Source organism: Hippocampus bargibanti, linkage group LG22, assembly GCF_051943395.1.
Source record: "Hippocampus bargibanti isolate YZ-2025 linkage group LG22, ASM5194339v1, whole genome shotgun sequence".
In the NCBI taxonomy this organism is placed as follows: domain Eukaryota; kingdom Metazoa; phylum Chordata; class Actinopteri; order Syngnathiformes; family Syngnathidae; genus Hippocampus; species Hippocampus bargibanti.
The window spans coordinates 259,728-286,311 of NC_142755.1; the positions used below are offsets into that span (position 1 = coordinate 259,728).

The following is a 26,584-nucleotide window of genomic DNA, read 5'->3' on the forward strand; positions in this document are numbered from 1 at the left end:
TCACAGGCAAGCACACGTGGACCAACGACCACACCGGAGGCACACGAGAAAGATTGCACACATTTCATGCCACAGTGACACCAAAATACAGAAGAAGAAGAATACAGCGGGGGGAAAAAAGCACCACGTGACACCCATCCAGGATTCACCGGAGACAAAGGGAAGGCGGCCAGGAGACTATTGGGCATCTACAAGCGCCGTCATGTTGCATGTGGGAACAGGTCACTTGAAAAAAGGGTTGTTGTTTTTTTGACTCTGCATCTGCATATCTCATCGGTGCGTCAATCCAACATTTGCTCATGTTGGGAATCAGTTGGGACTGCGGCCAAATCATTCAATTAGAGCTCCAGTCATCTTCCATCATGTGTCATTATCATGTCAAGAAATGGATTTCCCAAAATCAATCCGCTGCCTTGCATTAGTCGCCATGGTGAGGCCAAGGCCTGCTGACGTCAACGCTTGGAAGGCATTCTAATGACTGCTAATGAACAAATGGGTCGTCCGGTTATTAGCAGACTTTTTTTTATGGCTTGAATAGAATAACGCTGGGTAACTGCTGTCAATTCAGGGCCAACTTGATGTCTGTCAATACAAAACTGCCAATGTAAAATAAAGAGTAGTGAATAGCGCTAAGAGGGACGCTTGAATTAGAATTGAAATCAAAAACAGTCTAAATGTGACTCTAGATCGAGAAATATGTTTTTCGAGTGACAGCGGAAAGCCGTTGCTTCAGATTCGCGTGCACTTCTCGCTTCCGCCGCTAGATGGCAGCAGAAAATCGTAAAAGAACAACATTGGGTTCAATTGAGTAGGATAAATAGGATCCAATGCTTTGGAATCGATTTGAATTGATTCCGTTGAAATTTGGGGGGCGTTGGTTGGTCTGTGATACGTTCAGGAAAAAGTGCTCACCACACCAAAATCTTTCAAAACAGTGCAGCACGGTTGCAATTTAGCCGAAAGTTTAGTAATGGCTTTTTCTCATTGCAACATTAGATGTTTTTTTTTAATTAGACAGAAAGAAAAACGACAATGATTATTTGGTCCCTTTGACACAGTGTGTAAAATGATGAAATGAATTAATTGGAGGGGGAGATGCTATTGTTTTACATCATTAGAAAAGCGCAAAGTGAACATTTTCCATCAAGCAGTTTCATTTCTTTGAGCCTGAACACATGGGTGAATCATCGTCCCCCCCCCTCAGATTTGTTTTTGGCCCCTCCACGTGTGTCTTTTTGGGTGAATACAAAGACGAGCTTGCAAATATCAAAAGAATTATTGCAAATAAGAGCTTTTCTTATTTTGTGGCGGCATTATTCAGCATTGCCCGCCCACACGCGCATTTCCACAGCTTCATGCATTAGAACAACATCATAAAAAACAACAACAATTTCACCGACACATTTGAATGTTTTGGGGGCTTAAAATTACAGCACATCATCATTGCTTGCGTATTATGTCATCGGGTCCCCCCACAACCCCCCAAAGATGGAAATACTTGAAGACAACGACAAATTGCAAGAGGACGGAAGACGACCGCGTTTGGACGGAATCGCTCGGCTCAAAAGGTTGACAGGCGGCGCGACTGGCGCACTGCTTTTGCTTAGCTTTCCAAGCAATTTGGTCACGTCAGACCAGGGTCGAGGAGCCACGACAAATAACGCTGGGGAACCGCATGTACAGTGTTCCCACACCTATTTTTCAATAGTTTTGGTTTTCAAGCTCAACGATCCAGTGCCGAATGCCAAACTATTTCACGGCACCATCAAGTGGCCCCTTGGTGCCCGGGAACAATGTGGAAGTCGGATGAGGAGCTTCACAGACTGTTTTGTGGCATGTTTGTGCCAGATAACTAACTAGTTTGATGCGGTACTTTGTCGCCCTCTTCTGGCATGTTTAGGTAATTGCAAAGCTTTTCGGGAGGGCGTTGACAATTTGCGATTTAGGGCTGGATTTGGAAGACTGTTGCCAAGGGGGTGGAGGTGTTCACTTTCGGTTGACTGGAATCATAGAAAATATTGCCGTGGGCGCCGCGAACTTGAATCAATCCTTCGAAAAGACCAAACACGAGCGCATAAACACTGCCTTGACAGAAGCAGAAATATCAAATAGAGGAAGCAAGAAAACTCTTGAGGCCGGAATACTTTGCCACTAGGTTGAGAATTTTGCGCGACGCTTCTAAAATTCAATGAAACACACGGCTTTGGAGTAATACAACAAATAAAGAAACGGTGACAATGAAGAGAAAAGCAGGCAAGGAAAAGGTAGCAACAGTCAAGATGGCAATTCGCTTTGATTGACATCAGAATTCTTTTGAGGGAAGACGCAAATGCCTCCGTGGGCCTTTCCGGTGGCCAAGGGCTTGCTATTCATAAAGTGGCAGAAGAGGAAAAGATGAAGCCGCGGGACTCCTTGGCAGACTGACGGCAAGCAGAAGGAGGCGGACGAGGAGGAAGAAGGAGGCTCTCAGTCAGAGAAGAGGCTGGCGAAAGACTGCCGCAGGCTGCGGATGGTCTCCGCTTTGGCCTCGTCCTCGGTCACGTTGCCTCGCAAAGTCTCCGACAAGGTGTTGGTCAGCGACTGCGATTTGCTGTGCGGCAAACGGAGCAGCGCGGATTGGTGACGAGACGAGGAAGGAAAAGAAAAGAAAAAAACTGATTGACCAGGACGCCTCGCCGTGACACAAACGGAGATGGAGATGTGGGCAACGGTGTTACTTTTTGGCAGATTCAACACAAATATTACGTTCAATTTTTCCCTCGCGGTTGCACAAGACAACGCGTGTTCGTTGCCATGCTATGCCTCCCATCGTACTTACTTGAGTTGAGGCGACTGTTTCTGTGCTCCAGGTCCGCAGTTGTCAGGGAGGGGGCCTGGCTGGAAGCCCTGGTTGGGCGAGGTGCTGGCCGAGCGGGCACGCTGCGGCGAACCCCGGTTCGACTGCGACGGGGAAGCCGAGCCCGAGCGGTGCCCGCCTGTTATCACAATGTCGGCATGGTCAGAAAAAAAAGAGCAAGAAGAAACATGCCAAATAAAAGATTCTTTCCTACCTCGTCTGGGCTGTGTCGTCTATCAAGAAGCGGAACGAGAAAACACGTGAAAGGGTTAGACTCGACACTTGGGGCTTGGCGTTCATACATTTTCAAATACAAAACTAAAATGACAATCTTCTATGAGTGAATAACCTTGACTGAAGATGGCGGCGGTGTGGAAACTCCCAGCAGCACCTGGGCCATTTTATGGAGGACCAGCTCTGTGATCAGTTGCTTGTCCTCCTCGACGTGTTCGCCAATCAAAGGCATTGAACTGTCCATTACCTGCACATCAACACAAAATATAAACTCGACACATGCACGTTTGGTCCGCTGGGTGGCAGTATAGCATCGTAACACTGTTTACGATGCCAGTCAAGTGAACGGAGTTATTTTTAAATATTGTAACACACACGTTTTGTTTGTTTGTTTGTTTTTTAAACATTAAACTAACTATATAATGGAAATGTGTTAGGCAAACTAAATCCTTAAACCCACAACAAGCTTTATGGGCTTTTCCGTCTGACTTAAGTTTGTTTTGCTCAATTCCAAATCCGCCATTTTCCAGCATTTCGCAAACAATTCATAAACACAAATAAAATAACAATGTGTTTAACGTTTGCGAGGATGGTCGAAAAGGAAAAGCAAGAAGAGAACTTCCCGAGAACCCAAAATAAAACGGGATTTAAAAAGGGCAACTAAACAGTACTTACGGGTACCACGAGGGGGCAGGCGCACTTTGAGAATCACCTTTAACAGTTGAATGTATGTGTTTTTGCGTTACAGGCGACTTATTAACCCTCCACATTCCAAAAAAACAACATGCACATTTGGTTCATTGAAGACTAAATTGCAAGAAGGTGTGAATGAGGGTTGTTTGTTTCTGTACTGGGAACTAGTCCAGTCTGTCGAAACAGGTTCATCCGCCAAATGAGGAAAAAGCACACTAGAAAATGGATGGATTGGATGGAAGAAGGCAATTAGCAATTCCTCTCTAGAGAATCTTTCTGTTCTCGTGTACCGGGTCCTTCTGGCATGGATTTGGTGGCACCGAGGGGTGCGGTACGGTGTTTTGGCCACTTGAGTCATGACCGCAAGGGGCCCAAGCGGAGGCCTGGAGGACCACCGCCGGGCCTCCACTTCAAGCGGCGTGCGGCAGCCTGAACCGCGGATCCACCCTGCCGATTTATTAGGACCCAGAGTTATCCGGCGCGGGAGCAAAGTTCCCCGTTGGCCCGTTTTCAGTTGCGGAAGCGCAAGAGTCTTGCTCTGCTCTTTAATTGAGCTGTTCTGTCTGGACAATGTCGCTTGCTGCTTGGGAAAATTCACCCGGCGCTACGGGGGAAATGTGTTGCGCAGCCATGAAAGTTGCTTGCTTCATGGAGGGAATAACAAACAAAAAACGTGTGCCCTTGTGGGAACATTTCTGAAGCTCCAATAGGGAACGTGTCAAAGTGTAACAATGAAACATTCCCAAAGCTAAAAGCACATTAGCCGCGAGGGAGAAACGTCACGGTTGAAGCAGATTCCAGCTCTGACGGACGGATGTTGCCTGCCACGCTCAATTAAATTCCGTCATGTTAAAAGGTTGGGGCAGATGGAGACGTTCAAGAGAAGGAGGCGGCGGAAGAACACAAGTTCACGTGGTGTCCTTGCATTCTCAGTCCCGCCGCAAAGCTCCCGGGGGAGCCCAGGCACGTTTCCCGAAATAGTTTAGAAAGCAAAGAGGGTGTGGCCAAAGCCTCTCGCCGCTGACCTCACCCCGGTGGACGCAGAGTGAAAAATGCGATGTCACGCCGTCAGCCTAAATATGGCCGTGTCAGATGTTCCGGATGAGAAACGTTTCCTCGGTCGAGACGACGTCAGCGGACATTTCTAAAAACAAGCGCTGATAATACAAGCGTTTGTCTGCTGCTGCTCTCCGGAGAAGGCTCCGCCCCTCACATTTCCTCGCTACGCTGAACATTTTCCCAGTTGAATTCAACTTAAAAAAAGAACACTGGCGGAGAACGACGAGTGCCATTAAATGAAAGAAATACTCGACGTACATCCGACTCCATTCCGCTTTTTCAAATTGGCCATTCATTGAACGTGTGCCTTATAGCAGAGCCACTGAAAATAGAGCCATTGTTATTCGTATTACAATTTTTTTTATCTACAAATTGCACGAATGCAGATGAGAAATTGCACTGGATGAAAACAACAACTAAACGATACTTACTCGATGATTCCAGCGACGATGCAAAGGTCAACTGAGGTCAAGTAAATCATTTCAAAAGATTGTGTTCAGGATTGAAATAGAATTAGCGTTAAAAATTCATTGGAAAACGTTGCTGTGATCTAATCCGAAGGTCGATGGCAGAAAGCCACAAAGTCATGTGCAGATTCACATCCGCTCTCAAATGGATAACAAACTATTCAAAGAATTTCATGCAAGTGCAATACGTGTTTTTTCTAAGCATCGGGCTCGACAGTTCAAACCAAGACGTCACCCCTGTAATTGCCTTTGGCCTCGCGACTAATTTCAAGACTTTGATCACCGTGTGGTTACTTACGTCCACTTTGTTGGCCATGACACAGAAAAACAAAAACAAAACAAAAACAAGAATAAGCGCGGCTTTGGCAAGTTCTCATTGGCCATCTTAACTAAAGGAGAGCTTTTCTTCCCGAAGTTTACTGACCTCGATGATATAGTCATTTCCATCTTTTCCATGGACCGCCTTCACGGCGCAGATGTCAAGGCCGCCGAACATCTCTGCGCACGAGTCCACCCACAGTCTGTATCTGTAACGCGGCCACGCCGCAAATGGATTAAAAAAAAGCGTCAAATGAGTCATCATCTACACTCACTCGCAATGGCGTCTCCTTCCAAAAGGAAAGGACGTCGAGTGAGCTGAGGAGCTCCACTCACACAAAACAAGTGATTGGTTGCCATCTTTGGCAGAGGGAAAATCATTTTTCTTTATCTCAGAAAGAGCCGAGACAAATCTGCATGGACATTTTTGGATTGGATTGGATTGGATCAGCCCTTATTGGTCTCGCAGTGGAGAAAGTAGCAAAGTGACGGAAGGGAAAGGAAGAAGTAGAAAAAACAAAATACAGGAGCTGCTGTAAAGGCAGCCACACCCGCGGTGCCTTCTTGAAGTCAAAACAACAAGAAAAACTAAATAACAAATAATGGGACACAATCGTAATTCAATATTAAGCACTTTCTGCACCCTCTCCCTTAAGCAGTACTCGATGAAAGAGGAGAGGATCAAAGTGTTCTTTTCACCAGTGGATCAAGGACGTCATGGTGAAATGTGCACGTCTGCTACAAGCTAAATGTTGAAAGCAAACACCAAGCTGTAGGATCCATTGACGAAAAGAGATTCTCACATCTAAATCCGCTTCAATTCCAAGCCGCAACACTTCCACATTTATCTGACAAGTATTCATTGGCCTAAAAAATGTTGAAAGTGGTGCGAGGTGAATTACAGATGCCATTTTGGTTAGCGTGCTTAGCAACATGGAAGTAGCGTCCTGAAGGGAGCAAAACTAACTGTGTGAATGAGCGTATCCATTTTGGAATTACAAACACCCCAAAAGGGGATTACGGTCGTCATTTCGAGAAAAGGAAAGCTCATTCAAGTTCACCTGTCAGTCATGGCGATCTGCTCCAACATGGCCGAGCCCGTGTTTGCCTTCCAGTTCCCCGAAATGGACGTTCGCCTAAAAATCAACACGATTCACGTGAGTCACTCACAATTTGGGCCTCCGAAAAAGAATGACAATGGGCCATGCCGTTGGCGTTCATGACTTCATTAGCGTTTCAGACACATTATGTCACGCTGGGTTGTCAGGAAATGGAGGTAAGACATCGACGCATAACTAGCGACGATGCTTTGAGGGGAGGAAGCGGACAAAAGTTTCCATTGCGCATCTTACATGTACGCCTTGTAGTTGTTGCCGATCTTCTGGATGCGAATGTCGTACTTGGACTGGACGTACGGCTCAGTGGTGGCGTAGGTCCCGGCCATCGCCACCACGCTCGTGATGTCCTGGAAGTCTTGTTGGTTTTCCACTTTGATCTGGTCGGTGACACAGACGCTAATTAGAAAAAGCCCGCGGCGCTCAGCTGGGTCTGCCATCGGACGTTCGCACCACTTAATGAAGGCTCTCGCTTTGGAAACTTCCAGCGACGTCACGTCATTGCCATTAAATCAATTAAGTGTACGGCGGAGGGGGAAATGGCGTCATACTAACGACGTCACTGCACTTAACGCATTTTGATACGGTGACATTCTTTTTCACACGTGACGCGTTTGGAAGCAGAAGAGCAGACATCGCACAGGAGGAAATGCCAATCAGATGAATGCGCTTGTTATTTTGGATGACAATGTCAGGAAACACCGGCTGACTAATGTTCTGTATTTGCCCATTCAAGCATAATACAACAATCAAAGGGGTACACCGGCACCTGTCCTCATGAAAATAATTGTTTATGGAAGACATTTCTGAACTCCAAAAAGGTTTGTAAGTCCAAACACATTTTCCATGTAAATGACCTCATCCGTTTCAAGCCGTGCAAAATTCAGACCTAAATGTTTTATCAAGCATAAAAATGTGACGAATGGGCCCGCATCTTCATACTTATCTGTCGACGCGCACAGACACATATGGTACAAGTCCCACTTAGCCAATTGGATGCCAGAAAGTTGCTCAGTAATAGCCAATGGCAGAGCACTTATAAGTATGTTGCCTTGAGGAAACTCCGAGCTATGAGTAGCAACCCAGACTGTAGTTTTACATTTATTTTATTATTTACATTTATTTCAAAACAATGTTGAGACATTTCGTCACTTGAAATTTTGGGATAAAGAGACAATGTCACATATACAAACTCTGTGGCCTACGGCAACAATCAAGAGACTGTCAAGTTGGGACTGCGAAGAACTCACCTTTCCCATGCCGGAGTGGGCGTGGCCCATCTTCACCACCACCGGATAGGAAGGACTCGTCACCTAAAGGGAAGGACAACAATGCTTTTATTCACCATGACACCTTCCATCCGGAAATCAATGCGGACCTATTGGGAACCGCTTGCACAAAATTCCCAGAAGAATGCGTGGACGATCGGGTTATTTCAGGTCAACATTTCAACCTCAAGCCAACATGTGAACTACCGTGGAGAGAATGTCCCGCTCCGTCGGAACATTTGGAACTTTAAATATACAGTAAGAGCGATGCGGTGTTGACCGCATTTACAAAGAACCAAGAGTGGAAAACTCTCTCTTTGCAAGTCCAGTTCGTGTTGACTTGCTGTCCAGCCTTGGACAGGAAGTCCCGCGGCATCAAAACGTCAAGCTGCCCGTTTACAGAAGACGCGAGAATGAGGTTTTACGAACACAGGAGACCCCCAAAAAAAAGAGGTTCTGGGAAGGCGGGTGGAAGACCACAACTGACTGAGACAGGTTTGGAACAATCGGGCGGACCACAAACACGTCGTTTCCCATCATGTGGACAATTGAAGTGGCTGAAACATCAACACATGACCTTGTCGTCCTTGCGGTCTGATATGATTACAAACGAGACCGTCATCTCAAGAGGGACTTTTCCAGTCTTGAAAGGACATTACCCATCGCTGTGTGAAGTCAACAGTCGGCGGAATTATAAGATGACACGGTGCCCAGGTTTACTGTCATTATATTGAACAATCTAGCGCAATCATCCACTTTATCCTTGTTGGGTGAAGCAGATTCAAAATGGACGAATGGACATAAGACAAGAACATATTTGAAAGGGGCGGGCTGTTGAAGCTTGACTTCACTGTGGAAGTGTTACCCCCGGTTTAACTAGAACACTTGAAGTGAACTGCCTCCGCTGATGTCTTCATCAAATAATACCAAGCACGTTTCTTCCAACTGCCTCGAAAATCATCCGTGGTCATATCTGGACACTTTTCACCATCAGCAGACGTTTGCACAACCACCAACCACGACATCAACCACGTGACGAACAATGAGATGGAAAGAAGTTTTGCACATCACCGACAAGTGCTCGGTCGCAGATGTTTGCGTGGAAGAGGCCCACAGACACCCCTTCTCTGTCTGGACACGTTGCTTCCAGTCATCGTCACTAGCGTGGCAATGACAACCACATCCTCCGTCCCTCCCAGAAGGTGTTTCCTCTTTGATTCACAAGCCGCAAAAAAAACGCGCACTGTCACATTCCCTGGCGGAGGGACTTTGTCGTTTTTTTTTAGGGGGGGAAGCTTCCAGTCTTCGGGTGTTCATCCATTTTGAAGTGGTTCACCCCATTCTCATTCAACCTGAAATCTAAAAGTTTGTTGCAGACTTAGTTTGGTGCTGACAATTATTTGGGATTTATTTTTATGAGCAAAACAAAAATAAAACTTGGCGGTCATTTCAAATTCTCACATGTGGAACATTTGGGTTGTGATTATTGCCACCCAGACGTTTGTTCCCGGCAAAAATGGTGCCGTCTGCGTGGTAAAAATATCACGCAGTCTCAAACCGAATGTAATTAGGCTGCGGTGGAATTTTTCTCTTTGATTTCATCACTCACAGGCTGAGCGCAAATACGCCAGACGACCAGCCGAGGCACGTCGTGGAAATACATCAGGGAAGCCCAGCGAGACCCTACGTACTGGCCTCCCTCCTCTCCTCGAGTCACAAATGATTGTCGCTCAGGTCCGTCCGTGTCTGCACAGACTAAAAAATAATTTGCGGTGAAACTTTCCATGACGCAATGTGCCTATTGTTGGGTTATTTTTTATCGTTCGCCCTTGGTTCATTGCTTCGACGGGTGTAGATGGAGATCGATGGTTAAATCATCAGGGAGACTGGTCTTGAACAGAAAGTTGATTTAATTGGGAGAGCACGGGCATTGCTGTGCGGACGGAGGAGCGAGCATGGAGAGAGAGCGAGACGAACGGCCTGCAGGAGTATTTATGCGGTGCATAGTAATGACGCGACAGGATGTGACGTAATAAAAATGCGACATCGTGTAAAGGAAGGCAGGATATGACATACGAGGAAGTTCAAAATGTAAACAAAGATTACAGAGCGATGTTTAGAGATGTTTGTATGGCGAATTACCCTAACATCTATCCTGATTCAAGATGGCACTAGAAAGGTTGCGTTAGGAAACGTGACATCGCTCCAGAATGGTAATAGGTCTAACATTTACGACCTCTTCGTTTTCATTTGGGTTGCACGTTTGACCACATCTTGAAAAGAACTCGGAAATATATAGGGAGCCAGTGAAGGGAGTTACTGTATGTGCTCCCTCTTACGAGTACCAGTTAAGAAGCAATTACATCTCAAATCTGTCACAAACTAATGTCGGTTTTGTGGCGGCTTTCATGAGTCACGGTGAAAATCGCTCTTTTAAATACTGGCTAGCTAAAAACAAAAACACTTTGTATCGCCTCGTTAAATCCAAAGTGGGATCAACAAAGAGCAGTCTGCAGCGGCAAAATTCTTTCACGTCAACTGGTTCGAAGCGAGCGCCAAAGGTCACCGATTCCCTCTTTCAGAAAACAAGCATGGAATTAAGAGCCGCAAGGCGGTCCGGAAAAGTAAACATCACGTTCGGGGATGGACGCGAAAGAGCAGTATGAAATGGAAATCCATCTTGGGACATGATAGTGGAAAGACATCTGAAAGGGTGTCCAGACTGGCTATCACGTGCATCAGCCCTCAAAGAAAACAACCTCTTTCGATCATTTCCAGTGGAAGAAAAATCAGAACAGTGGCGCATTGTGGTCAGTGATGGAAAAGTACTTTGAGGGCCATGTGATTCTTCCTCCTTGATGATTCCAATAGTAGGCACAAGCAAATACTGCATTATAACTCTCATAAAAGCTACAATTGTAGCTACGGTTGAGCTAGTGGCGACGCTTGCAGTGTGTATCCGCTATATGTTAAAGAGAATACAATACAGCTATATTTACTGTATATAGACTCTTCACAAGCATAGCAGCTTTGATAAAGCACAACAAATATCCTAACAAGTCTCACTTATTTGCTTCTTGATTTATGTAATCATTAGTTAACTTTGCTTTTGGTATTTGGACAATTGGTTCCTGCTGATAATCACCATTAATTGGCATCGGAACACTAACGGGGATCCAACTCAATGGGGAATATGAAGAGAGTGGAACACCGTATTTAAGGCACATCTGAATTTAGGTGTGTCTTATAGTGCAGAAAAGAGGCTAATTGATATATATATATATATATATATATATATATATATATATATATATATTTGCATCCCACCCTAAAAGGCCTTTGAGAGCATGACATCGTAGTTGCTCATGATTGCATAGGGTTACCCCACCCCATTTTCTGTCCGGGTAGAATCATTTTCAAGTCTGCACAAATTCGACAGCGTTAAGTCAACTGAAGCCTCTTTGGTGACGCTCCTATGTGGGCTTTTCCGTCACGGGGGAGCTCATCAATTCAGTAACGTGCCTCCTCTTGAAGGAAAAGACATGTTTCATAGCCAGTTTCCGCAAAAAGTCTCAGAAAAGACAAAGCAGAAACCAAATGACTGATTGATTCCAAGTCAGCCAAGTGAATGGAACGTGTCACGTCTCGTGAATCACAAAGTCCGCTCGCAGGTCGGAAAATGGAAGGCAGCCACAAAATCAATCAAGAAGGTTCTGTCACCACGTGGTTTCGTTCTCCCGTTTCCACTGAGAATACATTAAAAGAAGGAAACTGGATGTTGTAAACAAGCACCTTCATTGGAACCCTCGGGACGACAAGCAGATGTGGAGTCTGGATTGGATGAAGTGGTGCTTTAATGAGCGTTAGGCCCAGATTCTCCCAGTGGTCTGCCACTGTTATGACATCGGCAGGAAAACTGCCGACGGACGCAACGCGGAAGCCGCACCGGTTGCTCTCAAGTTCGGATGAAGGCCACTTGACGGCGGAGGAAGGGAAGGTAGGCGACCGCCAAACGTCAACACCGCAACTGTTTTCAACTAAGATGTTTGAGAAACATCCGGATTGAGTCGTGGCGCATCCCGTACCAGGAATGGCTAATGAAGCAAACGAAGCGTCTCGAAACGCTGGGAAAGTCGGTTGCAAGCAGTACTAAATTCAACCTCCCCAAAAAGTAGAGTCCAGTATTTTGCAAAACATGAAGGATTTGACCTTTTGCCTCGAGTTATTGTGGAAACTGTGATACAGAAACTGCGCTGCTGAGATAAAACTGTCATCGCCTCCGCATCACGGCTCCGTTTTTACGCAGGGGGAAAAAAATACACACAAAAAAACACACAAAAGGCCCAAATGGTTTGTCACCAAGGTTCTTGGAACAGATAAATTTGCTTTAGTGTTTGCGTAGGGTCTCCTGTCTCCCAAATGGGGGATTCCAAGGATCAAAACAAAACTACGGGATGACAAAGCGCTAGCGGTCGACAAGGCCGGAAAGCCCCTTCCTCGTGCGGTCTATTTGCACACTACGACCGAAAGACTACTTAGGAACATTCGAGAGACGAACAATGGTGCAGACAAACATTTTTGTAGTAACATGTGTAGTATTCCTCTCCAGTTGTACATAGTACATATTTTCTGACCAATTTTTTTGTCAAATGTTTATTTTTCAGTCCAAAGCAATACAGGTTACTTATACAAGCTTTAAACATCCATTCCATCCAAAATATAGCACTGAAGCAACTTAGGAACAAATTCACCTGACGAACGACCGTTCGGAACGGATCTGGTTCGTAAATTGGTTCAGTCTTTCAGGTCACCCTACGAGGACGCTTTCACTTTCTTAATGGATTTCAGCATGGTTTGGTTTTGTGACTACTTTGGGAAGGGTTCTTCAAAGGTGACACGTCACTAATTGTCGAGTCGATTGGCACGGTGAGCCACTTTGAAGGCTTCTTTGAAGGCGAAAAGCCTTCATTAGGCAAAGCGTGGAAGGAATCCTTCCAAGGCTTTCCATCTTGTCACATTCACGTGTTTACGGTTAGGTACTGGTGCCTCGCAGTCTCGTGCCGGATTGCAACGTAGTCATTTTGTGGGCTTTTCTCGCCCGTGGCTTTTCTCACTTATCAAATCCGTTTGGGAATGGCAGCGAATGAGTTAAAAGTGGCTCCCATTAGGCGTCCGGCAGTCAGCACAGAAGTGCGAAAGCGGACTGGAATGAGTGAGCCAGTCAAGGCCGAAGCACTCTCCCTTGGTACGCACCCCTCCCGGCGCTATCTTTTCAAGCCTCCCCTTCTTCCTGCGTTTCCCTTAACGGCCGCTCAGTCGGTCCGTCGGATGAAAGGTATTTCCTCTGAGTCACCGCTTTGCACTTTAAGACTTCTGAAGCACAATGCTACAGCATTCCTTCACTCTTTCAACAGGTTCACATTGTTTCCGGTCCACGGCTCGATCTATTGAGGACAATTTTTCATATGGCGCACACCACCCGAGCATTTTGTCAAATTGACGACAGCAAGGTGAAAAATAGCGCTAGTGGCTTTTTGTCCAAAGTGGCCCACTAATGCTAAACAGTCGGGAGGACGACACATCCATCCCACGCTTACGTACACGCAGTCGCTTGTAAAAAGAGACTGCGTGTTTCCTCTTCTGGTCGTCATCTGCTACTCTCCCCACACACAGCTCGCGATGAATAATAACACCAACTCAATAAAGTCATTTGAGGTCGCCGTGTCGGCAGCTTGATTGCCATCTATTCCTGTACGATAAGGCGCTTCGGGTGACACATTTGCACCGTACTGTAAAACAAATGCAGATGGTGCTAAATGATGCTAAGATAAAGGAATTACAATCCAGCTTTTTATCAATCGAGTCCTGGCCATGGTTGTCCTATGCATCCACTAGCTGGAGTGAGCTTTAGGGAATACAATACAATCAAATACACCTCTTCAGAGACCCTGCCCAGGTCTAACAAAGTGCTTTACAGAACTTAAATATAATATCCAATAAATGTTAATTGTGACCCATATGTAGCTGCCTCAAGATGGAGTATGAGGCATGAGATAAAGTCCACAAAAACTGGAAAGCTGTGGTAATAAATGTCCTTCAAAGTCTTGCTTGTTTCCTTCTGTATACATTTTGCGCTATCCATAACCTTGCCCCCCCATACCTATTTGACCTTCTTCAAATTTCTATTCCCTCTCGTTCCCTCAGATCCTCTTCCTCCCTCCACCTCTGTGTACCCCCTCCCCCTGCCCGTTTTAGCACAATGGGGGACAAAGCTTTCAGCTGCTCTGCCCCCAAACTCCGGAACTCACTTCCTCCCAACATAGGTGACATGGATTCTCTTCCCACCTTCAAATCCCATTTCAAAGGCCACACATTTAAAATGGCGACATCGGTGTAGCTGTATCTTTAGTTTCTATGTATAATTGTATTATATTTATTGTATTCTATTTATGATTGTATTTTATTTATTATTTTATCTATGCTTGTCTGTGACTGTAAAGTGTCCTTGAGAGCTTTGAAAGGCACTTGAAATAAAATGTATTATTATTATAAGAATACAACACCATAAGAATATAAAAAGTACAAAAAAAAACAAAGGCTACCTGCTATTTTTTACTTTCTATTCATGACTGTTTTTCAACCCCCAAAAAGTTCTAGTGCGCCACTGGTCTGCACCAGCATCATTGTGGGGTGGCCCCGCCCCCAAGCTGCCGAAGCAGAGAGAAGGGGGCGGGGTTTGGGGGGGGGCGTGACCGCATATCGGCGCGGCGCGCTTATATCTTACGCCAGAGCCGCTTTCAGCCATCAGAGTGGAGACACGCTCCAAGCCGACAGACACTCGGAACATAAAACGCGCAAGCTCTAGCGGATCCTCGCGGAAAGCCCGTAGCCAGTCGCTAACAGTCGCTAGCGATGGCGTCGCTGTACAGCCACCTGCTCAGCCTGCTGCTCGTCAGTAGCCTGCATCTTCATCAGCTCACCGAGGGTTGCTCGTGCGCCCTGACGCACCCCCAGGACGCGTACTGCAACTCCGACATCGGTGAGTAGACGCGGCGTTGCCTGCGTTCAAAAACTGATGGACCCAGACGCCAGATAATAATAATAATAATAAAAATACATTTGATTTCTAAGTGCCTTTCAAAACTCTCAAGGTCACTTTACAGTCACTGGCTATTTTTTTTCTGTGGGTGAGCAGCGGCAGCCACACGCACCAGCGTTCACTCAACCAGAATAACTCAAATAGAGAGAAAGCTAGCTAGCTAGCTAATAGCTATCTAAGAGATATATGAAGCCTAGCATAACCTTGCTTTTTCTTGAACTTTGTCCAGTGTGTGTTAGAGATGTGTTGGTTATGTTTGATAAGAGAATAGACAGAATAGAAGTTATCATATTTAAATGTTGGCCGCCATTTACAAATTAACTCTTGTTTCTGATGAAAGAAGAGCATTTACTTTTTCTTACGCTGCATCGCATGTTTATGTTGTCCTAAAAGTCAATATTGTGTGGGTCCTGACAATGACAATAACCTTGCCCTGGCGTGGACACAGTTTTGCACATCGCCTGACAGTCAATGAGTTATAAATCTCATGGAAATTTCTCCATTTGAGACTAATAACTGCTAATCTAATCTAATCTAATCATCCAAGTCATAATTTTGGGGGGAATTTCTGAATTAACCCGCGGAGATTTGGATCGATCTGGGCACATATTCAATCAGGCACTTGCAAGGCGCCGTGTTAGGCCGAAAAGCCATGACCTCGTGAGTTGGATCGGAGAGATCACACGAAAACAAGTGGAGGACGGGTGGAGGGCTATTTAACACACGTGAGAAATGCGGCGTGAGCACAGAGCGCCGCTCTCATAGCACACAATGCGGCATGTCATTGGTGCTCGCATCAGCTGACACCAAAGTCGCAACTATCAGAAGGTGGAGGGCGGGCACGGTGGTTTCATTTATACAGAAAACATCGACTTCTATTAGCATCTGGATTTCATTCGCGTGCGGCAGAACAGCAAAATGCTGCTGCACACTTCACTGACTGACTGACTGACCCGAGTTTGCAGTCCTCATAGTGCGCTGAGGTTCAGAATCAGAATCAGAAAACCTTTATTCGTCCCACAATGGGGAAAGTTGCTATCCATTAGCATCTTTAACGGATTCATGAACTCAGTAGCAGAATGAAAAAAAAAAAAAAAATTGTATGGTACAGCTGACCGGGAGCTAGCGTAAAGCCTTTTCGGATTCGAGGAACTCATGTTCTGAGCTGTGCTGCAGTTGTTTGATGCTCGTTCAAGGGAGTCCAGTCGCAAGGCAATTCCAAAAACTTTAGTTGTTTGTTGGTTTTAGACAATGATTTGAACGTTCGTCATTTGGAGATACGGCAACGCTAGCTAACACGGGCGGTTTGCCACTGCAGTTTGTCCCAAATGAAAATCGGTTGAAAATAGCTTAACGATTCAAGATGCTAATGCAACGGCAGAGGGAACGCTCTACTTCCGACTGTCAGCAGCGCGACGTAGCGCCACGGGCCTGTCAAGCTTTCAGATGATGCACCTGACCTACTGCTTTGAGTTAGCAACCAAAATAGCTCATCGTTCTTCCGACTCGTCAGGTAAAAAGTCTGTCGAATAGCGCTTGGCTACGTCGTCACGATTTCAGTATTCACGTAAACTAATCTTTGTGAACGACTTCCGACTCCAGAGGTCAAAGCGACAATTTATGTCGGAAAAGGACCCTCGATGGTATCAGCTCCCCCGGCTTTCACGGCAACCAAAATACTACTTTTATGATCCTGATGTTTTGGTTTCTCCGTCTGGTCTTGAGAATAAACATTGGGAACAGTTAACAGCTAACAGGTGGTTGTGCCGTTAGGGCAAATGCAGACTCGCGTTTTATGAAGCTCTGGTTTGACTTTGGAGGTCTTCGTGATCTCGCGATTGCTTCCTATCGGAGGTTGTATTTCTATTGCCGTTTCCGTTTGCTCCGAGGTATTTCGGGAAGAGGAAGGAGGCCGGATGTCCAATGAAAGTCTTTTTCAAGGATTGAAAAAAAAAGCTTGATTACCTTTTCACCTCCCTTTTCTGGAGGGGGAATGCGAACCCCGAAAGAATGCGGGAAGGAAATTCCACGGCGAGAAGATAACAAGCACGGTTAGTTTAAGTTGTGTCTGCGGTTGGCGGGGGTGGAGAGCGGTTGGGGGGGCGGTCTTGGCAGCAGTTGAACTTCACAAAGTCCTGATCTCTTATGCGGGGCCCGCAGGGTCTGCTCGGGCTCGATTTACTGGCGCAAATCGGCACTCCCGGCCTTCTACAATAAGACCCCCTTTGCTACCACGTGAAGGAAAGCAAACAAATCAAGCTCGGAAAAGAACCTTTACATGGACGGCCCATGTACAGATAGCATCTTTTCAAAGAGACAGAAGGACGACTACTATCGCTGGACTAAAAAAACATCTTCTGCTCTGACTGACGACGATTAGCGAAAGTCAAAATATGTCGTGCTCGGCAACCAGCAGACAATCGGATAAATGGATCAAGTGCAGTGCCAACCTGGTTCTGAAATTGGTATTTATCGGTCCTTTTAATGCACAGGTGTCCCAGTCAAGGCCCGGGGCCAAATCTGGACTGCCACCTCATTTTATTCGGTCAATAAAAGCAAATGAAACTTGTGAAATTCAAAGCTCATCTATCCAACTATCCTGCCAGCGAGCTAGCTAGCTAGCTTTCTTTCTTTCTATTCAGCTAGCTGGCAAATCCCTTACATCACAGGTGTCAAAGTCAAGGCCCGGGGGCAAAATCTGGTCCACTACATACGTCAACCACAATAACAGTCATTATTCTTGACTTCAAATATGAAAACGAGTCATTGATTTCTTTGTTGTCAGTTGTGGAGGAGATGAAACATTGTAATGGGTTCCCCAAATTCCCTGAGAGGAAACCCTAACTGGCGAAAAATGACTTTGACACGCTTGATGAAATGCTTCTTCGTGGACCGGGGCGCTATGTTTGCGCTGGGCTTAAAGTTGCAAAGCGGGATGGAATGTGACAGTTTGCCGGGATCAGCGGCAAAAGTTGTTGACTCTGTGCTGCCTGTCTCTTCCCTCCAACCCATCTAGTCATTCGCGCCAAAGTGGTGGGCAAGAAGCTCCTGCGAGATGGACCTTTCGGAACCATGCGCTACACCGTCAAGCAGATGAAGGTGACTTTTACGAAATGTCAATACCTCATCGCGTGAAGTCATTTTTGGGCCAACCACGCTGGTCTAATTTGGGATCTGGTCCCGCTGTCACGGAGAAATGCGTGGCTTGATATTCTTACATAACGCCGCATCGTTCTCAGAGATGCTGACATCAGCTTGACGCTTCGACAGCAGCCAGACTGCGGGATTATCGAGCTCTGCCGGCGTTACATCGTAGCTAAACCCCGCATGTAAACATTCCAAGCGTTCTTCACGGCAACACTGACAAAAGGCATTCCGCGTCCAAAAATTTTTGGGGGGGCTGCGTCCAGATTGATTTATTTGGATTCTCATCTGCTAATTTTGACTGTAAACACGAATTCCAGGCAAGGTGGATTGACCATGAAATTATTTCCACATTTCCGATGAGAAAAATGCCACCCACACCAAAATTTATGGGATTAAGTAACCGTTTGTTCTGGGAGCGTGACATCTAAAAAATGGATTTCCTGTTTTGTCCCCAGACAAATAAATGGCGGCAGTTCTCAGAGAAAAGAGCGATTGCGCATACCTGCGCTAACTAGCCAAAGCCGCAGGTCGGCGCCGCCCAATCTCGGGACGGCTTTGCCGACACAGCATCAAAGTCCAAGCACATTACGCCACATAATCGTGTTATCGCTGATTTGGTTGGGGGACGACAACTAATACTCCTTTCTCCTGAAGGAATGTCATCTGATAAAGGCCACATGCTTCATTTGGTGACGTGGAGGCAAAGTCAAAAGCGAAGGAGGAGGCCATGAAATGATCTGCAGCTCACGCTTGGTTTCTCATGTCTTGCAGATGTACAAAGGTTTTGAAAAAATCCAACACGTGCAGCATATTTACACGGACGCTTCGGAGAGCTTATGCGGCGTCAAGTTTGACATCAACAAGTATCAGTACCTGATCACAGGTGAGTGACACTACATTCAAATGTCCACATTGGACAACAATTGCTGGGTTCAATCTATCCTTCATTTTGGTTGACGTGGTGGACTTTGTTAATGGCGCATTTCTAAAACGGTTCCCAGGATGAAATTGCGCAAAATTCAGCCTGGGTGCTAACTAAGAAGCTTCCGCTAAGCCTCCATATTGCATTTCAACGTTTCTCAACACACTAGCGTCGCTCCAATTCTCCGGCGTGGAAAAGATTTCCAGATTAAAATTGTGTTGGATTTTCTTCGGTGGCCCACTGGAGAGCATTTGCATAAAACAAGGGTGTCAAAGTCATTTATTGCCGCGGCCCACATTGTCGTGACGGTTTCCTCTCGGGGGCCATTTTGAATTTGGGGAAGACATTAGAAGGTTGCAAATGTCCTCACTGCGGGACTATTCAGGGCTTTCTGATTCTGATTCTCAAACCCTCCAACTACAGAGCAGAGCACAGAGCACAAATGAATGAATAACTAGTTTTCAAATTTGAAGTCAAAAATAATGATTGTTATTGTGATTGACATTGGCTCATTTGAAATTTGGGTTCAGACTTTAGCAAACATCATGGAATAAAGGCATATCCAATCCAATCCAATCATGGAATTTCACAAGTTGCCTTCGCGGGCCCAATAAGATGATGTGGCGGGCCACATTTGGCCCCGGGCCTTGACTTGGACACCGGTGGCATAAAAAAAAAAACATGCCAATCACATCAAATCAATGAAGAATATTTCCTCAAAAGGCTTTTAACAGCAAGATGCTTTATTTGCTCTCCAAAATCCACAAGTTGAGCGCATCTCGCCGGAAACCTCGCAAGCGCTTCGGTCTAACGACTTGTCATTTACAAGCAAGCAGGAAGCAAGGGGCTTTCCAACAAGGCCATTTTATGACTTGCGAGTTCCAACCAAAGTACAGCTTACGTTGGGCCGAGGCGGCGCTTGGCATAAGGAAGGCCAAGCTAAGCTCCGACCTGTAAATACCGTCACCGCATCTCGTGGTGCTGGCGAACAAGCTGGAGGTTGCCTGGGGGGGAATGGCGGCTCTATTTTTCCCGGCTCGGGTGCGAGTGACATCACCGCAGCTATAATTAGTCCCGCAGAGGATCAGAGGCGATTGAAAGGCACGGACGGCCACGCGAGAGCGGCGTTTCGGCCTTTCTTTTGATGTCTTTGGTATTTCAGGAACATGTCTGACACTGGACACAATGTCAAAAGCGGACAAGCCATTCCATTGGCTACCGTTGTTGTCACATTCCAAAAGGTGGTGGAGGGAACGTCCCATGACAAATCCGCCATGTTCCAGAGTGCTCGCGGGCTGCCGTTGAGCACCTGTCTCAAGAGCCAGTAAGCCGCAAACAGTGCGAACAGCCCAAAATAGACCCGCCGTGACCTTTGGCTATTCTGAAATTGGGGTGCCGCTTTAACTGGGCTTGACGAGATTGTCTTACCGGGCGCAAATGAATTGGGAAACCTGGAGGTGCCCGTTTACAGAATGGGAAAGGCCTCTCCGGCCCAAAAGAACCAAAATTCAAGGAGACCTTCAAAGTAACAACTTCACTTTCATCTAATCAGCACACGCCCACAGAGACTCATCAATGCAGCCACGATTAAGACTGAAATAGCGTCTCCGGAACTATTTTTGAGGTGGGGAGGATTTGGACTTCATGTGGCTAAAGAGTAACTGACCAACATCCTGGGCTTGTATTTGACCAGGACGGGTGTACGACGGCAAAGTGTACACGGGACTGTGCAACTTCAACGAGCGGTGGGAGCGACTGTCCTTGGCTCAGAAGAAAGGCATCAACCACCGCTACCAACAGGGCTGCAACTGCAAGGTGAGTGCAAAACACTCGCCACATGACGTCTTACCATCCGCCCCCATTTATTGGATTGGATTAGCCTTTATTAGTCTCGCAGTGGAGAAACGGACATTTCGCAGCAGCAAAGTGATGAAAGGTAGAGGAAAGGAAAGGAAGAAGTAGAAAAACAAAATTCAGGAGCTGCTGTAAAGGGAGCTACTTTTGTGGCGCCATCTTCAAGTCAAAACAACAAAACCTAAATAACAAATAATGCGCCACGACACAAAAGACGCGAATGGTCATTCAATCGTTAGCACTTTCTGCACCCTCTTTATCGTATGAAGCGGTTCTAGATGAAAGAGGAGAGAATCAAAGCCTCCTTTTCACCAGTGGATCACAGTGGAATGTGCAGGTCGACCACAAGCTAAATGTTGAAGGCAAACACGAAGCTGTAGCATACATTGACGAAAACAGACTGCCTCACGTCAATCCGCTTCAATTCCAAGCCGCAACAGATCCACAAAGAATCATAAGATTGACAAGTGAATCGTCACAAAGCCTTTTCAGGCACGCTGTAACCTGATAACATGATAAACTGTCCACTGTCGTGACCGCTGTGCCTCAAAGTCAGGTGCTACTGTGAGCCTTATTTGGGGTTTAGACACAAGAGACCCGGACATCTGCTAACATAATCAGCTAGTAGTTTACAAAGACCTCCTTGTTCCCCAAACTTTGAAGGAAGCGTGCCACACCCCCCTGAAGTTTCTCCAAAACGTCTTTCCTTGAAGCGCTCACTGAAGCTCAACGACACCAAAGTTGTTAAACGCAGTGAGGCAAAGAAAGCGCTTTTCTACCACTTATTTCAAATGACTCTCAAGCAGGAAGTTAAAAACATCTCCGAGACACGTAGGGCAATCTCTCCGCAACCTTTAAACACCCAAATTGCCAAGGATGAAATTGGACTTCATTTGCCTGATTCAAATCCAAATAAGCAGCTGGCGAGCGCAGCTTTCTGTCGATAAACGGCGTTTCCTGTTCATTAACTCCTGGAGAGGTTGCGTCAATCTTCCGTTTGGCCGGGTGGCTTTTGTGCAAACACCCGGAGGTGAGAGCGTTGAACGGAATCCCTTCGGGAGCCAAACATCAGTGCCTTAAGCGAAGTCATTTCACAACGCAGAGCTCAATGACTCATCGATTTCTGCTTCCTGTGGCGTCAACTCCATTTGACTCCCGTAGATCAAAGCCTGCCACTACCTCCCCTGCTTCGTGACCTCCAAGAGCGAATGCCTCTGGACGGACATGCTGTCCCACTTTGGCTATCCGGGCTACCAGTCGCGACACTACGCTTGCATCCGGCAGAAGGAAGGCTACTGCAGCTGGTACCGAGGTGTCAAAACCCTCGTCAACACCACCGACCCTTGAAGCTCCCGAGCCCGTCTGGCCTCCGCGACAATCAGAACAGTGCGCGAGGGGGCGAATCATCAATCAAAAAAAAAAATGGCATGCAGAAGCACCGCAAAGCTACATGTTGTCCGGCGACGGTCAGATTTCATTTCTGATTGTACATAAGCTGAAAAAAATGAAGTCTCCACTCAAGTGAAAGCCCTGTAAAATGTTTATTTATCTGGATCAGATGGTCAAGATTTGCTGAGGGTGTATATATATCTATATATATCTCAATAGCTATCTATACATATATTCTTTTCAAACAAAAAAAGCAAAAAAGGAAGAAAAAAAAGAAAACGAGCATCCTAAATGAAGGACGGCCATTTTCAAATTCAATATGGTGTTGCTGTTATTTTTGTTTTTTCTTCAAAAGTGTGATTTATCATTTCTTCGTTTGGTACTCATCACAAACCAATCAACATATGCAGAGTTTTCAGATATTTCTTTTTTTTTGGGGGGGGGTTGTAGAAGGGGTGACAAAATCATTTTACATCCACTACATCAGCCATTTTTGTTCTTTCCAGAACCTTCAGTTCATTCCATTCAAAAGTGATTGACACGCAATCGCCCGCCAGCTACCACCCGATGATCGCAATTCATTCGAACGCTGATTAAATTGCAGAAACGGGCATTTTCTCCAACTGAGTTGTTTTTGGGGTCCCATTCTGTGGTTCGTAGTTATGTAAATATCCATGTTCGAGTTTAATGAGTAAAAAAAAAAATGCAATCAAGGAAATTGTATACAGTCTATGTGTAAAACGCTGTTTCCTGTATAGCTATTTTATATTTTTATAATAAAGATTGAATGAACATGACTCTGTATGCTTTTTTTCTATTTTGTACCCTCGTAAAAAAAAAAACAGAACAAAGAGGGCACTTACCATTTGCATGTGGTTGGCAAAGAAGCTTTGTTCATTCAGGGGGAATTTCTCGGCACCGAGGGACTGGTAGATCCTGATCATCTGAGAGAACTAAAAGGCAAGGGAGGAACGGTCTTCGTTAAGCAGACGCATCTTTCAAAAGCAAGCTGACAGCATGAAGGCCCCTCCCCCCCCCCGACCCCCCGCTTGTTTTTCTGTGGCATTGCGAATCGCTCAACTGCAGAATGAGTCATAATACGAGCGTCCCGGGAGGTCACCTGCCAAGCCAGCGCCAGAAACAGGTGTTACGGCTCCATTCCAAAGCCCAAACAAAATCAAGCGCCAAGGGATGGGCGGAGGAAGTCGTAACACCCAAGCGGGTGGGGTTTGGGGTCGCTCAATAACGGACTTACCACCCAAGGCTTGCTGCAGAAGTTGTAGATGGAGAAGACGGAGTTGATGCTGGGCACGCCGCCAAAATGCAAGCCGATGACGAGGTTCCTAAAGTCCTCTCCGGGGACCATGCTGTAGGCATGCTGGCGAATCAGGACAAAGTCCGGTTTGAAGGACCTGCCGCAAAGCATTAGGTGAGATACGAAGGATCGAGACGGCTCCACCACAGACAATCAGCGGATTTTTCAGAATGCCAGGCATCGCGCTCGGCTTCTAAATTGTTGTTCAATGGTCTCGAGGTAGTCGTCTTCTGTGCCAAAACATCTGCGCATGTAAACAAGCTTGTGACGGACGACTCATAGCGGCCGCAGAAAACAAACGGATTGAAAGTGGCCAGTTCCTGTGTGTCAAGTGGCCGATTGAAGCGTGGCTTTGTGGTCCGCCGCTCTGAATATAGGACTCGGCCCGCGGAATTGCGGCGGCCGCTCCAGGCCCGGCGGCACCAGAGCCATCTTGGCACAAGCTCAAATTCTGAGCATTTTGGGGGTGTTCATTGTGCTTCTGGGCCTGGGACTTCCATTTGGAGGACATTTGTTTGTCAGGCCACACAAGGGCAGAGTCATAAAACGGCAACGCTTTGACAATGCGGCCCATTGCCAGCAAATAAGGCGGCGGCGGCGGCGCTCACACCATCTGCATCCAATTTGGCTTCTCCATCACGCCAAAATGAGGCAACCCGCACAACAATAACCTCAATGTCAATTTTAGGCAGAAGGACACTAGCCGAGCGAGAGCTTCCACTTTGAGATTATTCTTGCTTCACACGCCGCCGCACGCTCAATCGCTTCCTCCACGTTTTACACCGGCGAGGGGTGAATTGAAGGCCGAAACCGCCGTGAGGTAAATCTTCTCAAAGAAACGTTGTTGTGAGATGAGATGACGAGCCCACGGCTGGCACCCTGATCAGCTGATTGCCTGTGAGTCTATTTCCACCCGCAGCTTCACGTGTCGGAACGCCGCTACTGTTGGAGCCGCAAAGCGCCCCATGAATATTTACGATTCCCCCACGCTGCTCCATGTCACACGTCACCATCGGAGAAAATGCGGCTATTTGGAGGGCAGAGTGGGAGTGAGTTGGCCATACCTGAGCATTTTGGTGCCCCCCTTGTTGACCTGCATGTCCACCATGCATCCCGAGGTGACGTAGGAGGCCAGGTTGATCTCCGAGAACTCCGCCTGCAAAAGAAAAACAAAGATTTTCATTTGATTTTGTTGCTTTCTGCTCTCCCGAACAACACCACATGCTTCATTTGGCGTCAAAAGGTGTGATAAGTAGTTCAATCACGACATGTTTAGAGATGCGGTTCATTTGATTGAATACAGCTAATTGCACGGTGATAATATGGCTATCTAGCTGGCTACCATGGTAGCCATCTATTTACTAATTAGCTATCTAGCTGGCTACCTATCTATTTGCTATCTAGCTAGCTAGCTATCTATTAGTTATTTATGAGCTAGCTAGCTAACTTTCTATCGATTTGAGTTATTCTGGGTTGAGTGAACGCGGGCGCGTGTGGCTGCCGCTGCTCACCCACGGAAAACTTATCCCGTGACTGTAAAATGACCTTGAGAGTTTTGAAAGTCGTTTAGAAATGAAATGGATTATTATTATAATTGACCAAACCAGACGGATTTTTGGGCTTCACTTCATTTTGTAAATTATTTGGAGGCAAAAATAAAATAAAAGTAAAATGAGTATGCGTCCCGCATACTCACGAACATGTGACTTGAGGCGACCGAGATTATTGTCAGTCTGCGACCCCCCCCAAATTCCACCATCAGAGCGGGCACAAATATTGGCGAGAGCCACATCAACACGGTCTGTGGTTGGCTCTTTGATTCTGGGGCCAGAAAGCGAGGACGGGGGCCTGCGGACGGGGGGGGGGTTAACTTTTGAACGGCGTCACGGCAACGCATTCAAACACTCGTTGGCCCTGGGAAAGGAAAACAGGAAGTGAGACGAAGGACAACACAATCCAGGGTTCATTCTTCTCCTGTGTTGACCTGCATTGCAGACCAAATAAAGTTTTGGGCTGGGTTGTCGGGAGGAATACATTGGTTGAAGGTGCATTCCATAAAAACAAATCAGCTACAGGTTATTTACATTATCAAGCCTATGGGATAGATAGAAGCTAAATGAGTGTCTGCGGTTGCCCAATGCAGCCACTAGATGGTGCTACTCTAGAGGGAAAACTGCAGAGCGCTCCCAAAGTAGTTGTCCGTTTGAGTGTGTGTTGGCGAACCCTTGCAGGCGACGAGAATCACGACTAGTTGGCATGGGAACACTATGGGGTTATCAACAGATTGTGACGCCGCGATCATCTTTTGGGAACAATTAAATGCCTTTCGGTACACCCTATAGTGCGAAATCTACGCTACCTTTTTTTAAAGTACTGTGCTCCGGTGGGAAAATCTTGCCAGGTGAGACAAGCCATCCCCTCGGCTTCCTACCCGGCATGCCTTGCAGTTTGCTTCCGGCCTGACAAAAGTGCAACCGGGTTCCGGCGTTGACCGTTGCTGACGTGCCCACGCTGGAGCGCTTGGTCGAATTGCCCTCCATGCATCATCCCTCTCTTTTCCAGTTCGTGCCAATTTTTCTTCAGTGCCAGCCGCTTCCGCTCCTCACCGCTTTTCCTTTTCTCCCCGTCTTCCTTGTCTCCGACCCTCCCCACTACCGTGCGCTTTGCTTGATCCCTTTCTAATTCATTGCCTCCTTTGCAACCGAATCTCTTTAGTGGTGCCTTCCTGAAGGTAGCTGCCCATCCCCATCCGACCCTTCCTTCCTACTGAACGGCAACTTGCTTGCGCATCTCACTCAATAGTGCCTCGGCCGCTTGACCGGCTGGTCACGCTCGCGGTCGCTGCCGCCGCCGCAACATCCATGGCTC

At 46.5% G+C, this 26,584-nt stretch overlaps 2 protein-coding genes across 2 annotated transcripts; one reads left to right on the forward strand and one right to left on the reverse strand.

Annotated features, from left to right (window-relative positions):
• Nucleotides 1–7: 7 nt before the first annotated feature.
• Nucleotides 8–25,070, reverse strand: syn3 (synapsin III). The gene is made up of 12 exons (XM_088989322.1): nucleotides 25,059–25,070; nucleotides 24,781–24,872; nucleotides 23,657–23,813; nucleotides 23,265–23,354; nucleotides 7,973–8,035; nucleotides 6,960–7,102; nucleotides 6,669–6,743; nucleotides 5,714–5,816; nucleotides 3,186–3,317; nucleotides 3,051–3,069; nucleotides 2,819–2,975; nucleotides 8–2,590 (listed from the first exon to the last, which is right to left on the reverse strand). The coding sequence occupies exons 1-12, from the start codon at nucleotides 25,068–25,070 to the stop codon at nucleotides 2,467–2,469; spliced, it is 1,167 nt and encodes a 388-aa protein (XP_088845448.1). The 3' UTR covers nucleotides 8–2,466.
• LOC148881440 (metalloproteinase inhibitor 3) lies at nucleotides 14,788–23,198 on the forward strand. Its single transcript, XM_088989199.1, has 5 exons — nucleotides 14,788–15,029; nucleotides 18,106–18,188; nucleotides 19,008–19,119; nucleotides 20,852–20,973; nucleotides 22,174–23,198. The coding sequence occupies exons 1-5, from the start codon at nucleotides 14,903–14,905 to the stop codon at nucleotides 22,357–22,359; spliced, it is 630 nt and encodes a 209-aa protein (XP_088845325.1). The 5' UTR covers nucleotides 14,788–14,902; the 3' UTR covers nucleotides 22,360–23,198.
• Nucleotides 25,071–26,584: the final 1,514 nt, after the last annotated feature.